At 40.4% G+C, this 16,241-nt stretch overlaps 1 protein-coding gene and 1 long non-coding RNA gene across 16 annotated transcripts in view; one reads left to right on the top strand and one right to left on the bottom strand.

Annotated features, from left to right (window-relative positions):
- The window catches only part of LOC142078608 (uncharacterized), a 390,353-nt gene that overhangs the window by 119,223 nt on the left and 254,889 nt on the right, over positions 1 to 16,241 (bottom strand). The gene's annotated exons all lie outside the window — the stretch shown is intronic.
- The window catches only part of VPS13B (vacuolar protein sorting 13 homolog B), a 490,063-nt gene that overhangs the window by 470,332 nt on the left and 3,490 nt on the right, over positions 1 to 16,241 (top strand). For all 15 annotated transcript variants that reach the window (XM_075141361.1, XM_075141359.1, XM_075141350.1 and 12 more), the window contains 5 exons: positions 178 to 354; positions 1,272 to 1,442; positions 8,139 to 8,315; positions 10,786 to 10,888; positions 11,553 to 11,802. In XM_075141361.1, the coding sequence (XP_074997462.1) occupies positions 178 to 354; positions 1,272 to 1,442; positions 8,139 to 8,315; positions 10,786 to 10,888; positions 11,553 to 11,802 (878 nt within the window). The remainder of the gene's footprint in view (positions 1 to 177; positions 355 to 1,271; positions 1,443 to 8,138; positions 8,316 to 10,785; positions 10,889 to 11,552; positions 11,803 to 16,241) is intronic.

Here is a 16,241-nt window from a genome sequence, read left to right as displayed (position 1 = left end):
ATGAAAGATTGCCATTTCTGAATTCATAGTGGATGAGTTATTTCCCGTGTTTTGCTCAAAGGAAGTTCATAATGCGATGAATTCTAGTGTGAAAAAGAGAATTAAGGAATAACCTTTTCACAACTGCTGCTTCTGCAGTTTTTGCAGCTGTAACATGTGTCTTGTTTCTCCACACAGGCTGGGTTGTCGGATCGTTGGAAATTCTCGGAAGCCCGGCTAGTCTGGTGAGAAGCATAGGGAACGGCGTAGCCGATTTCTTTAGGCTCCCCTATGAAGGGCTGACCAGAGGCCCAGGAGCATTTGTCAGTGGAGTTTCCAGAGGAACAACATCATTTGTAAAACACATTTCCAAAGGTAGATCTTTCACTTTGTTGCTCCAACTACTGCTTTGTTGTCATGCATTGTCAAAGAATGTGTTAAAGTTTTAAACAATATTGCTTGCAGCTTTGTTTGGCTTGCTAGGCTGCAGCGAAACGCTGGGAGGGTAACAAAGCTCATATATAACGTCTTATGTATTAAACAGATCACCGCTTAACTACAGTGTGTAAGAATGTTTCAGAAACTTCAGAATTTTAAACCTCCCAGTGGGAAACGGAGATTGGCTCAGCCAGTATTTCATGTGATAACTGCAGAAATATTAAAGGTGTTCTGTACTTCTGCTAACCATCAGAAATTCTACACTGTGTTGCCTCATCATATTTATTATTTCTTTTTTTCAAAAAAAAAAAGCAGATACAGTTGTCATAATTGTGTCAGTACATGGATAGGTTTTGACAGCAGGGTTGCTCTGGCCCGAGGACAGGAGCAGCTTTTGTTTTGCGAAGTCTGTACAAACAGTGCCATCGCGTGGCTCTGGCCGCCCGGGAGAGACCGCGGCGCGGCTGCCCCAGCCGCTTGCTGCTGCTCCAGGCTCCCGCAGGACACGTCCTCCCGGGCTCCTTCTGTAAATATTTGTTTACCTTTCCGTTCACCCCCCCTCCGTTTAGGTTAACCTTACAGAAGTTTGGGGACTGGGGAAGGGTGTTCGGATGAGTTGCTGTTCCCACCGGCCAGGCAAACCTGGTGCAGGCTAATGTAAAAGGCGTGACGTGGACCGTAGAAGCAGCGTGGTGATGCTTAACAAATAGTAAAGCATGTTACACATGGGCGACTTTTCAATTGACTTGCTGTTCTGCTCGTAAGCTCAGTATTTCAGTGAGGCATAGAAGGTCTCCGTGTTTTAAATTAAAGCATTTTGATCCAGACCCAAATGTAGATCTCCATGTATTTAGGTACACTGACGTCAATTACCAATCTGGCAACAAGTCTTGCTCGGAATATGGATAGGCTGTCACTGGATGAGGAACATTACAACAGACAAGAAGAATGGAGAAGGCAGCTTCCAGAGAGCCTGGGAGAAGGACTGAGACAGGGGCTCTCTCGTTTAGGCATTAGCCTTCTAGGTAACGTACTATTAAATAGCAAATTGAGTGATAATACTGTTTTCTGTTCTACTCACCAGCCTTTTCTACATGTGAGTTATAACTGCAAAATCTGTTTGTTTTGGGGTTTTTTTTCGTGAAATAGCCTCACAGTATGTGTATGAGATACTGTTTGTTTTCATTAAGGTTTAGTATATGTGTTTTGTATAACACTTTTGTATATGTGTTTTGCTGATAAAATAATTGATATAGATATAGATATAGAACAAGTTTGCACTCTCGTTGTGAAATAGTGTTTTCATTGGTACATGATGCATAGCTGAGAAGAAAAGAATAATTCTGCATTGGGCAAGGTGAGTTGTAACTAAGTCAGCACAAAGACGTCATCACGCTGATGTTTACTTTCCAGTGAGTTATAGGAATGCCTTCCGAACCTGCTTGGTTTTGCTGCACTGTAGATATCGGGGATTCTTGGTTTTGTTTGAAAACCACTTGAACTTAGTGCAGATGTTAAGTAAGCTTTGATGAGGAATTCTGCTTTTACAAAGAGACCCAGATCATCCTGATTCAGTGTAATTGTATTCATCAAACAGCCAAGTGCTTTGAAGTGAAGATTGCTCTGGCCATTTCAAAATAGTACCTAAAAATTTGAAAACTAACTGGCATTGGAAAAAATCTCTGCGAGAAGTTTTGCAGTAAGAGGCTGGATTTTCTAGGTTACTTCTACTTGTCACACAGCAAAGGAATGCAGAACTGTATTGTTTGGCAGAGTTCCTCAGTATGTATTAAAGAGTATGAATCCCTTAGAGATCAAAGTGACCAAAAGCAGTCCAGTGCAAAAGGTTAGAAGAGCTGAAGCTTGAAAGGATTTGTCCTCTTTTCTAATCTTCAGTAGTGTACACAACTCCTAAATTTGCAACCGCAACCCTGAAAGCCCCAAAGAGGAAGTGGTAAAAATGTTACAAGTTTGGGTTAAGTTACTGGAAATTATTTTAAGCAATAACATTAGATGATGTGAAGCACTGTCATTTGATAATGCCTGTAAACTGGCAAGCGAGTGTCCTGGGAGAAATGTGCATAAAGGAGAAATTTCATATATTAGTAGCTACTATCCCAATAGCAAGCTGTTACTGGTGTTGCAAATCAAAGGCAGTTCGGAGAAGGTTGCATTTTTCCTTCTTGTTTTATTGGGTTAAGGGCAGTCAGGTTGAGTAGCTGGATGAAAGATTATACTTTTAGAAGCACTGTGTCAGCCTGGTGTATGTGTGCTGGTGAAAAGCTTTGGTGATCTTGGCTCAGTTATTAATAAGACAGCGAGATAATGTGGTGGCTATCCCCTTTGCTGACACACCAGAGCCCTTCAGAGCTGAAAGCATCAGCTGTACAGCCTGAACTAAAGAGCAAACCTTTGTAGCTTTGGCTGTAACAAGGCAAGGTTTCTGCTGTTCAGGAAAGCCAGGAACTCGTAACATGCATGCACAAATACGCTGTCCCTGTACCTCCCTCTGCACAAGGCTTCAGTTGTTTGCAGGAGTGTGCCTGAGTTAAAACCGAAAAAAAGAGTTAGAATTTCAATGTCCCTGATTTGCTAAGAAATCAGACTTCATGTTAGAAACTTAGAGCTTCATATTAGCATTTAAACAGTGCTCCTCCGCAAGCTAGGCTCTTGTTCTTACTCCCGCTGTTACTATTCAGAGGTTCCTCCCTGCTAAATACCTCTGTTCTTAGCAGTGGAGGCAACGAAGTACCCAGATAAATAGCTACGGTTACTGCGTAGCTGGACTTGACAAGTATGAGACCTCTCACGAAGGGAGGAATCAGAAATATTCCACTGAATTTGTATCAGGCATAATTTTTTTATTTAAACCTGATTTTTAAAAAGCATGTTTTCTCTGTACACACAGCAGCATTCATGTAAATTGTGTCAAGACCTAAATTATGAATAGACCTACATTTCAATTTTTACAAACGCATCAGAAAGCTGTTTCTGTCCTGACCATTTAGTTTAAAGAATATTGTGGCTTCCCCCAAAAAAATGGTCATGGTTGAAGGGGAGGTATCACCGCGCTGCTTTCTTTCACCACCATGTTCAGAGTAAACATGAACATGCTTACTCTAAATACAGTTCCAGGTTCTTCATACATAACGAAACGAAGCGGAGCTGCTATGTTATTTTCCTTCACAAGGATGAAGAGTTCAGATGAGCACAAGAATGCAGAGAGCAAGACCCTTTGAAGCCGTAATTTCTATGACTTTCTAATTGTAAAATTGGGCAGTGTGAAAAAGATTTCTAGGATAGTCACAGTACTATCATGTTTGTAAAAGCCATCTGACTCATGCAAGCAGCTTAAAGAATTGCAAATGCAGATTTCGTGCCTAGTCAAAGGCACGTAAGAGCCCTCAGTTCGCTGATAAATTGTAGTATCTACACAGAAAGAAGAGTTGCATTTCTGATCTTTCTGAAAATCTGGCTGATAGTGGCCCTGATTCAGCAAAGCACTTAAGCATGTGCTTAAGAGCTTTGCTGAATCAGGGCCAAAATCATGTACTCTTGTCTCCTCCTCAGTGCAAGTTCTTCCCCTGTGGTACATTCTTAAGTGCTTTGTCCTGTCTCCGTTTTAAATGACTCAAGCACTGTCAGGGTGTTGTTTGATTTGATTGTTATCTTTGGCGGGCTGTCGTCTTCTTTTCTAGTTTTGGGGGAGACTTCTGGGTCATTTTAGTAACATTTGTGCATGAAAAGAAGCAAAAGCTTATGATAGGTGTGTTTTTTCTTTTATATGATTAGACAAAAATGCAGTGAAATTGTGTTTAAAATATTTAGATGATTGGAACTCCCCACCAAGGAACTACCTTTTGCATTTTGCGTGACGGGGTCAAGCTTAAACTAGTAATTTATAACCATGTAAAAGAGAACATTGAAACTATAGGCTTTATTTTCAACTACTGGTTCTAGTGAAAAACACTGTATTGAAGTAGCTCCCTTTAGGAAGTTGAGCATATCTGAATAACCGAAAAGCTGACAACTATTAGAAAAGATATTTTTCACAGTGGCAAAAGTGCTCGACATTTCAATTACTCCTTCCTGCTTTTGGGGAAAGTGAATTGATAGTAATACTGACTGACAGTGTAACTCTGCTGCTAGAGAAGGTAGAGCCTGAATTTCAGAAGCTCAAAGTTTTGTTATTAAGGGTGGTGGTGGTTGTTCTTACTGTGCAACTATCACTGAATCCAGGCCACTCTGCCTGTCTATAGAGACACTAAGAGCCAGCACTAATCCTGAAGGTGCTATTCCACAGGCTAATTCTGCAAATATATTAATGCACGCCAACAGGTGCTCTTTTCCTTTAGCTGTATTTTTATGTGATGTTTACTGTGATGAGACTATGCTTCAGCCGTGTTTTCTGTGTGAAACACTTGCAGCAATCCTGAAGGACAACGCAGAAAAGAAAAGGAAGTGAAATGGTTTCAGCTTGGCTAGCTTCCAGCCTCATGGCAAAGCATGGCCAGTTTCTCCTGGTGGGGGATTTTTTCCAATTATTTCTTGGTCTGAAAGAGTTTATCACAAGCAACCTGAGCTTTGCTAAGTTCTGTAAGCCGTGCTATGTTCACCAAACATTGTCAGTCTGCACAGGAACCAGTTGCTGCCCGTAATCAAATTCTTCTTGAAGTAATACAGTGATATACTCTGAACTATCTGAATTTAGTAGTTATCAAAGTATCCTTTTTATGGTTACTGAGCAAAATGTATTAACAAAAGTGCACCCCGGCTGATGTTTAGCAGATGTTATGGTGTTGCTGGAACCTCTTTGGTCCAGTAATGGAAGAATATGTTTTTATTTTGTTGCTTTGGTGTTTGATTTTATTGAGGTTTTCTTTATACATACATAATCTGTGTGTACATATGTGGACATGCATATAAAATTGAATGCCTAGGGTAAGGAAGGAAAGAAAAATGGAGAATGGTTTCATTTAGAAAAAAAAAACAACGGGCCAGGGACATTACAGAGAAGGGACAGGGACAGCAGTAGGACACCATAGCTGTCTCTAGACTGTGAGAATGAGAGTGGGAAGGGAGGAACCACTACATGTGGTTCCATGCTCTGCTTCCCTGATATCCTACTGAAACCTGGGGGGAGAGACCTTCTGTGGTAAGTCCATGCAACATGGTGCTCCTACCACTAACTTTAAGTTAGAAAGAAGGAAGCCACATGGACACCAGGGGACATCTGCTTCGCACAGTTTCTGGTGCTAGAAGATGCAATGAACCTCACGTGCATGTCACCATTATCTCACTGCTGTTGGGTTTTGAGGTTGCTCAGCCTTTGACCTATTTTTTTTTTCCTTTGCCCACACATGATGCACACAGGAAAGGAGCTGCACGGATCTGGCTTCCCCATGCAAGGGTGGTAGGACCAGGCACTCCTTAATGAAAGGAGTGAGGTTATAGTTTATGTGATTTGGGGGCATGACCACAGCACATGAGTGAGTTGTGTCAGAGAGTTGCAATCTGAGATAAGAGATTACAAAGGGTGAGCAGAGAGGGCACAGAAAATCATTGGTTATATTTTTTGCAGGTAGAAAGACAGGACTTGCAAAAGGATTTGAGGTACAAAAGCGCAATAGCTTCACAGGCAAGTTCAAAGCATGCATAAAATGGCAGAACGACAGAAGTGTGGAAGTACTAAACAACTGGCTAATTAAGCTATATATTATTTGGGGTACTATATAAATAATCTTGTATAACATAGTCACAGCAGTTTCCATTCTGTTTCCCTGTCCTCTGGGCCTAATTCCAGCTGAGAAGTGCCTGGAGCATACCACAGGTCCTTTGGAGTAGGCTCTTATTTATTATTACCTTATAACATTGCTCAAGTGTATTGCAGTAAATAATTTACTAGTGCTAGGACTTAGGTGGATTACATTTAATAAGGCAATAACTTCTGTTCTGAAAGTGCAGTTGCTGTGGATGACCTCGATCGATAGGGTGAAGGAGGTCACAGGGTAACGTAATACTGTAACTTAGCAGAACACCAAGTATTGTTTTATGCCTTCAAATGCATCACAATTGTACAAAAGAAAAGACTGGACAAACAATCCCAATTGTGTAATGCGGTGTTGGGGTATTATTTTAGTCAAGCAGCAGGAGCAGCTGGTAAGTACTAATGAAACAGAATTCAGTTGAAAATTGTATCATTTCCACGGCATGGCATTAAGGAAGCTTCATGGCCTTTGTGGTACAAAGGGTGAGCGTTTGGCTGCAGGCTCGGTTTCAGTGAGTGAGCTCAATAAAAACTGGGTATCATATTAAAAATAGACCAGCATTTTCTGGGAAAATACTAATCATTTCTCAGTAAAGGGTACACATACAGAAGTTGGAAGCAATCTCTCTAAGAGGAGAGGGAGGCGTTTGTGGGGGATGCAAATTTCTTGAATTGCTGATAGATAGTATCCCAGGGACAAGGGTCTGGGGAAATGTGTGCTGCTTCTCATCCTCGTCTTTTCTTTGGACAGAATACCAGTGTACAAGTACAATATTAGTTCTTGTTGTTCAAAGTTAGCAACTTCTCCATTTATCCAGTAACGGTAACTAAAACCATCTGAAAACCAGTTAGCAGCTAGCTGACCAGTGCATGTCACGCTGGTAAACATGGGGCCAAATACCTCAGCTGTGATTGTCCGAATCTGTGGAATTATGCCTGGATTTGCTTCCACACACAAAACAATCTTCAGAGATGTCTGGGTTGCAGTAAAAATGCCTGGTTACCAAGGTGACCTACCAAGGTTACTCGTTCCTACTCCTCAAATAATTGTTTATCTTGATATTTGCAGCTAAAGGTGCAAACTGAGAGCTAGCCGAGGAGCCTGCAAACTTGCTTTTCACTGAGCAAAGAACAGCAGATCAGGCAGACCGTTTTCTAACTGATGTCACTGTGTCCAATCCTTGTGCTCTTAGCGATTTCCAAATAGCTTATCTATCAAAATTACAATAACTAGAGACATGTCTGTGGTTAAGTGGCTAGAGTAAACTCAAGATCAAAGAAATGTACCACCTCACATACCTGTTTACATTTAGGAAGATTTAAGTCAGAGTTCTCTGTTGATACTAAAAGCTGGGAAGGTCACTGTGTCACTTGTAAAAGTTTGACCCATGTGCATTAAAGTAAAATATGATCGTTTTCACAAAAAAGTAACGAAAAGTCTCAAAGTCTAATTCTGCTAATCTTAGTAATATATCAAAAGTTGCATTAGCTTATGAACATTTCTGGCAGTGGAAGAGGATATAAAAATGATCTATTGAATACCGGCAGTTTTTATTCTCATGAAGTCAATCTCAGGCTTACATGAAAATCTCATTTCTGTAACAGCTCAAGTCTTCTAAAAGGGGTGGGTTTTATTCTGAGCCCAACATTTTCAGAATTGCTACACTGAATGAGCTAAATTAAACTAACTGAACAAAAGCATTTAGTGAAAGTAGTTGAAAGATTAAATCCTACTGTCAAGTTAAGTGATCTGAATGTTTAAGAAAGTAAAATACATTAAAAAAAAGGACGTTGAGATTTAACTTAAACTGAAGCTAAGGTATTGTTTAGCTAATTGGTCACATGCTAAATAGCTGTATAAGAAGGGTGGGATACAGTCTATAATCCAAGCAACATTCAGGTCCAGTGGTAAGATTTTGTCTTCACTAATTACTGGGGACTCTTGTTTTTTCAGGTGCAATTGCTGGGATCGTGGATCAGCCGATGCAGAATTTTCAGCGAGTGTCTGAGGCCCAAGCTTCAGCTGGGCACAAAGCCAGAGGGGTCATCTCGGGTGTGGGGAAAGGAATAATGGGCGTCTTCACAAAGCCCATCGGAGGGGCAGCTGAGCTCGTCTCCCAGACAGGTTACGGTGAGTTTCTCTTTTTCCAACATCTCTGTTTAAATTTTAAAATGCTCTTCAGATACAACCTGCTGTGTCTTGTTTATTCAGCTCAGTAGCTGTGTGACTTAGAGAAAGATTTAGAAATGTCACTGCTGAATAGTTACAAATGTTGTGCTGGTTTTCTTAAAAGCCATCATGTTGTGCTTCTCTCTTGCGTTACCGATCAGCGTTGTGCAGCCACAGAAACACAGAATGCAGAAAGCATGAAGTAATTCTTGGAATACAGTAGAATTAGTTACATAAACATATGTGCTTACAAAAGAGTTTTTGACATAAAAGTATTAGAGCAACACTATATCTAATTATAGCGTTATTTTGAGATTGCTTTGTTACGGCAAGGAAAGAGTTGTGCTATCTCTGCACAGAGAAAGGCTTACGTTCCTGGGAGAAAGAAGTGAGCCAGGTAGTGGGAGCATCCCCTTTAAACTGGAGAGTTGTGAGAAGACAGTCCCATTTTTGGATACATGGGTAACCTTTTAATGACCAGAGGTGGGTTTTCCAGCTAGATTGAGCACTTAGTGGCAGGGGTGGTGAATCCTTTCAGACTGATGTGAATACTTCTGGATGACCAAAAACTGTAAAAGATAAAAATAAAATATCAAAATGGACTAATTTCTTTGCTTCCAGTATCAAAAAATCAAAGCTATTGGTCTGGATATTTAAAGGGGGGCAGGGTGGCAGTCAGGGAAGTATAGCAGGGAGACCTGTTGATACAAGGACAATGTGTCAATAATTTTGCTTCACTAGTTACACCAGAAAAACCTTGAAGATTTAAGCCTTTAATCGCCAGCAATATTTATGTTTGTGATGCATTGATTAGAATACGAGTAGTTCTCCTAGGGCTTAAGTTTAGGATAATGTTTCTATGCTTCCCGTTACATTCAGAACTCATTCCTTGAAGCAATCTATTTAAAGAAATAATGAAACATTTAATTATTACAATTCTTTCAATTTAACTTTATCTTGTTTGTATGAGTGTAAATAATAACTGCTCTCCTGAATTATGCATCCCATAGGTGTAAAACCCGTATCGGTAAAATCAGAAACTTTTGTCTGTTGTCGGCTGGCTGTGTGTTGTTTTTGCTGCCCATGGCATTATTCTTTCTAGATTTAATTCTGCTGCAGTCTTTATCAAGAAACTTGTAACAGCAGAGGGACACTTTTCATTGCAGATATGGTATACAAGACGTCATGTTTTCCATGAGCATGTGACAAAAAGAGTTAGCCAGGAAAAAACATAAAAACTGTATCAATAATAGCTGACAGTGCGTGAGAGGAAAACACACAAGAGTTCAAGTAACTCTTACCCACAACTGGATTGGAAGTGGGACCGTGCCTCTTGGGGGGGACCGAGGGGTGGGGGACCACACAGAAATAAACACATGTTCTCTCTTTCTCCATCTGTAAATAACATTTTCACTCACATAATGCTGAGAACCTCAGTAAGCCAACTGTTACAACTGGGATGCTGCTTTTAAGTATTACCATCAACATGTGTGCTAAAAATTAAAGGTTTTTTTTCAGCGCTGATGTTTTGTTTAAATTATTATCCATTGTGTAAAAAGAATCTAAGTTATTGACACCCTTATGCAAAAATGCCTTTTGCTTCAATGGAATGCTTAATTAGACAAAAGAAAATTTCTTTGTTTATTTAAAGAGTAACTTTGCACTAAACCGTATAACACTAGTGCTTGCTGCTTAACCTACTTACTGTCTGTCTTGTAAAAAATTTTAAAACTACTTAATTTGTGATTTTTTTTGCAACCCACTCATTCTTTCTGGTGACCATACCTCATCTTTAAAAGTTTACAAAGCCGTCTGAAAGCATACATACTGTATCATCTTCAGCTTTGGATAATTTATTTAGAAACCTGTTTAACTGCTTCTTGTAGTCTCCATTCTGTGCTGGCACTAAGAAGAATTCACAATAAACCAGATGCCCCAGGAGATCTCATAAATGTATATGGATCTGTGTTTAACAGCTGGATTAACTGAACATTTCAATACAGTATCTAGGCAAACTTGCCTTCTAATTTGTACCGATTGTGACACGTATATATAAGTATTTTAATATTAAGCAAGAAAGTTAACAATAGTCTTGATTTTTTCTACATAAATCCTAAGTGATGTGTCCGATCCTACTCTGAAATGATGGCTCTCAGGAGCATTATGTTTCTCTTGAGTGCGAGTCTATGGCTGATTTTTAGAACACACAGTGGGTTTTTTTTGTTTCTTGCTAATGCAAGATCACCAGGGTTAAGTGCACAACTCTTGCATTGTAATATTTAATGAATTATCTTGACTACAGCTTCCAAAGATGTGACATCATTTTGGATCTGCACTATTTTATGAACTGCTCTAAACGGATGACATCACTGCAACATATAACTGTTTTGTAGAAAACAACTACTAAAAAACTTAAATTCTCTTACCACAGGTATTTTGCATGGAGCTGGACTCTCTCAGCTTCCCAAGCAGCGCTCTCATCCAAATGATCATCATGTTGAGCAGGCTCCAAATAGCCACGTCAAATATGTCTGGTAAAATTATTTAGACACTTGCTCATTTTTACATCCACATTGTTTATTAATAGGTTCTGGCCTGTGGTCAAGTTAACAGGCTGCTTCCCTAGGAAAGGCTGAGTTATGGCAGTTTGTTTAGGAACATTAAACACAAAGGTAGTGCATAGAAACCCAATCTGCAAATGATGGGCTCCTGATCTGCTTCCAGCTTTGGAACTACAGAGCTGATCTTTATTTAATGGCATTCAGTGAGTTCTTACTTATTTCTCATTGCACCGAGCCCAAGAAAAATACTGCACATCTCCAGAAACAGCTGTTAGTGAAGATAGCTTTATTTTCTGCACTGAATTTGTAAGCCACTTCTCAGGGTAATTTTTCTATTAGGATGGGAAATAGGCTGACCTAGCACGGTTATTAGGCCAATTTTGCAATGAATGTTAAGGAGTTTTGATAAATAACAATTGCACATTTATTCTCTAAATCTTAAGTCTTAGATCTTTCAGTAAGGGAGACTTGGAATATACTCCCTGGCTTATTTTATATTTGTAGGTGATAGCTACAGGCTTAAATAAAAACATTAGTGATCAAAAGAAGTCCTGGAGGATCCAGTGCATAACACCGACTACTTTTTTTTCCTTCTTCTTCTTCTTTTTTTTCTTTTTCTTTTTCCTTGATAATGCAGGAAAATGCTGCAATCTCTAGGAAGGCCGGAGGTCCATATGGCCTTAGATGTCATGATTGTGAGTGGATCAGGCCAGCAGCATGAAGGCTGCTTGCTGCTCACCTCAGAAGTGCTCTTTGTGGTCAGCATCAGTGAAGACACGCAGCAGCAGGCATTCCCCGTGACTGAAATCGATTGTCTGGAAGATGATGAGCAAAAAGACCTGCTGAAGGTGCAGCTAAAACAACAGAGAGTGCCTTCTGATTTGGAGGTAAAGACTTGAGTACGATTTTCATTCAAAGATAAAGTTACACTGATGATGATGCTTTTGGCAATGGGCATACTCACCTTTGGGTCGAGAGGCCCGAGGTCTAAGTGCCAAACCAGGGGACCTGCTGTTTTCATGCACCTCATAGTTGATTGTTTTGCCCTTCGGATGAAAGGGACCTGTCTCCTCCCTTCTGTCTTCTTATTGATCATGACATTTCATATCTGTGACAGCAATTTTCTGAGGGAAAAAGCAGAGGAAGTCTGGGTTCTTGGTAAGCACCACCTCTTTTCTGAAGAGGTTCTCGTGACTACATGTGCGTGAGGAGTTTATCATTTGGCAAGTCAGCGTTGCTGCCTGTGCCTACAAAGTCACAGCCAGAACAGTTCCTTTTATTCTTCTGTGAATTCTGTTTTAACAGTTTAAAGTGGTGCTGATGCATGGTCCTTTCAGCATGTTTCTTATCTTGCCACTTCCAATGAAGTGGTCTTACTTGGCTGCTAGCTGTATTTACTTCCTTAGATCTTCTTTCTTCTGCAAATGCTAACTTTAAAATGGATCAGTTCTTTTGCTGAGATTAGATGCACCAAGTGTTTGCCAGTAAAAGCATAAATCCTTCATCTTCATATGTAAGATCTCTAAGCCATATGAATACTGAGGTTTTGGATGAATTATCTTCTTAAAATGGTAGAAGAATGTTGTATTTTTACACTTTCGGGAAGCAATGTTTATTGTATTAAATTCTCAAGTGGAATCGTATGAGAGATCACTTCAAAAACAAACATGCATGTCCCGGTTGTTGTTTTTATAAGAGTGTGTCAGGTAGTTCATAGACTGCTATACCAGAAGTTTCAAATACACAAAAAGAACATATGTAAAACCCCATGAAGTATGAGGTGTGCCAAAAAGTAGGGGAGGCTTCAACACCTTCAGGAAAATCCTGAATTTGCTGAAGTCACTGAAGAGTTTTGCCATCAATTCCAGCACAGCAAGGACTTCATCTGTGTCATGGCAGCGCTTGGATTTTTTTGTGAAAGTTTTTTTTAGTGCTGAATTCTCTATTTACATTTATTGTCGTTCCACTAACCTCAGTCTCACAGAGTGCTGTTGACTGAAGTTGCCTTCTCTCACCACAAAGCTACATGAGGCATTACTTAAATTTTGATGCAAGTGGGCAAAGCTCAGCTTTTTTATCCCTGAGTGCTGTGTGGTTGCTGGAGGCACACATCAGACTGAATCCAGACTATCCTGCTCCGTCCAGAACTACTGTCCTGGAGGGGAGAGGAAGATAATTTGTTCTCCCTAAGGCCTTTGATGTGCTCAACCCATCCTAACCCTAACTTTAGCACCAGCCCAGGTCTTTTTTTATTAGGCTGTAATGTATTGGCTCTTGTCTTTGTATCTGGTTATCCAAGGGGTGAGGAGTAGGCTGCTGCTCTAGGGGAAGGGCTGCTTGCCCAAAGGTTGCTGCAAGAGGGTGATGAGGCGGAGGGGCTGCCCGTCTGGGAGAAGGGAAGGCGAGGGACAGGGAGCCTAATTCTAGACCCACAGCTGCTGCAGCTGGGAATGTATAGGACTTCTGGGCAAGTGGCTCCTGTACATGCACAGCACAACCCTACATGGCACGTGCAGGGTCCAACGTTCCCACATACACATGCTAGTACATGCAGTAAATGTGACCTGCTTTGGAGGTACTGGACCAAATATATGTTTTTTTCTGAAGTTCTGGATAGAAATATGGGAGTCCTAATCCAGTGGTGTAGCAACACCAGGAGCTGCAAGCCTTGAGCCACCCAGCCTCAGTACACAATCTCTTTTGCTGACGCAGGCTCTGGAGAATGCAGTGAAAATGTATGGCATGATAAAAGCGGTGCCTGTGCCCCAGGTGGAGCAAAGTCAGTGACAGCAAGACAGCAAAAGCTGAGTGATGCTGTACAAAACAGACCTGGCAAAATATTCCTTCAGAATACAGATGCTGATGCTGACATTTGTGTGAAAATTTAAAGAAATGTGCTATAAGGAGGACCAGTTGAAAGTAAGGCAGAGAAGAATAAGAAAGTTTAGATTTTTTTATGCTAAGGCAGCTACACAATAGAAGACTCCAAAAGCCTCATAAAGTTTTAGTAATTAGAGTTAAGTAATATTCTTTTGTAATTAATGTTTATTATTATTCATTTTTGTAATTAATATTTATTATTATTAATTGCCTTACTGGATTGGGAGATTTCATACTTAGTAATTTCCTTTCTGCAGCTGAGCACGTCAGTGCTGTGGTGCTCGGGTGTGTGCAGCGCTGGTGCTGGTGGGAGCCAGAGCCTCCCCTTCAGCTCCCCGACAAGAGCTTCTAAAAACTCTTTGACTTGTGATTAGGAAAGGAACCTTAGGAGCAGCAAGCTGTGACTTGCAGGTGAGCAGCCTCAGAGCTGCAGACCTACACCTAAGTTTGACTCCTAAATATTAATGGTAGGCCATCTCATGGCACTGAAGATGTCTTCAGCTGAAACACAGACACGTCTGTACATGACGACATTAGTAAAGATGGCCAGAATTTTTAGCTGGAAAATGCTCAGTCAGGTCAACCAAAATATTATGGTAAGTTTAGCAAAATAGAGGTAATGTTACCAAATGTAAATGATGTCTATTTTTCTGATTAATTTAGTCAAAGATCCTAGAAATAATACAACAAATAATTGAAACATTTCATTTCAACATTATAACAATCCACTTTTTTGTCTTATTGCTCCCAAAAATAATTGCCAAAAGTTTTGTTTCAGCTCTGCCCAAAACAGTTTCTCCCTTTCCCTCTCCTCAGCTTCTTGGAACTATTAGGAAACAAAACATGAGTTATTCTACAGCTGTAATCACCAGAGATGTTATAGAGCATATTTTGACTCCTTCAGCAATAGGTTTGCCTGATGGCTTGTTCGCCTCCACAATACATAACTTAATCCATCTGGCTAGGAATAGCCTGGATGGATTCTTGAAAACTCTGGCACTGACAACATTGTTATTGAAAGGGAAGCATTAATTGTACTTGGTTTATCTTCCAAAGTAATTGAGACACTGCTTGCTTCCAGACAGACATCAAACTTAAAAGGCCTGCTCTTCCAGCTGCTCTTGGTATAGCTCGTAACATCAAGATGACAGCAAAAAATTAAAGGGCCCGGGAATTTCAGATATTCCAGAATTTCTTTGTGATGATATGCAACAGGGTTTTCATGATAGTGCTACATGTTATCATCTCTGGAGCTGAAAACCAATCTCTGGAGTTTTCAAAGCAGTGAAAAAAACCTTAAAGAACCAGATCTCCTTAGTCAGTGTGCACAAAGCAGCTCATCAGTGCTACATGCACAACAAAGGTGCTGTAGCTACTGTAGAGTTAGAAATGCTGAAGGCTTATTCTTTATAAGCCGTAATGGGAGAAATTTTAGAAAAATTCTGGCGTTCTTAACCCAAAAGTATGGCCTTCTAGCATGAAAGGACATGATATCTTTAAGATTCCTCTAGCAGGTGCATTAAGCAACCCGTGACTAAGTTTTGATTCATTGAATGGTCTGGCTGTTAACATTATAGTTGTTCAAAGTAGTGGGCTAAGGCACTTAGTGACAATGTTATGTCCCATTTAGGAAAAAAATGTAGAATAACAGCAATTCCAGGTTTCTGTTGTTGTCTTGACAATATAAGCTAAACTGAAACTGGCTGGAGAAGCAGATGGTTGCAGATGAAGTCATCTGGAAGCAAGTAGGGTCCCAGTTACTTTGGAAGACCATCCAAGCGCAGTTAATATTTCCTCCTGAATAATTATGCTGTATCTGTGGGACATAGCCTGGAGCTGAATGAAGAATGGGTTCACAAAAGTAGGTGAGGGGGATGCCAGCACCCTTTCCATCTCCTTTGATAACTTGGGTCTTTTGGTCAGTGTAGAGGCAGAACTATAACCCAGCTTTCCCTGGGCGTATCTCTGTAGAAGTAGAAATCAGGAAAAAATGTGGAGCCACCTACATGCAAGATTTACCTTACAACTTAAAATCTAGTTTACATAGGTAGTACTTTAGCGTACTTCTCTCCTTTCAACTGGTAAAACAGACTGCTGAGGTACTTTTTCTGTGCCACCAGACTGAACACATGGTTCAGACACCATTCTCCACTGTTAGCCATGAGTCTGCTGCAGCAGTCTGCCTTCTCATTTTTCCCTCCCTTTAAGGTCATGCGTGGAAACCACACTCTCCTCTGCCCATTGCATCATTTCCGCTGTTTCTAGGCATAGGCTCCAACCTTGAGCTTCTGAGCTTCTTCATGACCCTGCTTCCTTTAACATTTTTGTGGTGATGATTGAAAACAGGAGTGGTTCTACTTGCTGAGCAGCAAATCCATCTCCAAAGGCATAGTAAAAAAAAAAGCAGAGGGGACTGTTTTGATTTGGATGTGACATCTGTCACTAT

Source organism: Calonectris borealis, chromosome 2, assembly GCF_964195595.1.
Source record: "Calonectris borealis chromosome 2, bCalBor7.hap1.2, whole genome shotgun sequence".
NCBI classification, from domain to species: Eukaryota; Metazoa; Chordata; class Aves; order Procellariiformes; family Procellariidae; genus Calonectris; species Calonectris borealis.
The sequence above is the reverse complement of the archived record's forward strand: the minus strand, read 5'-3'. Positions and strand labels throughout refer to the sequence as shown.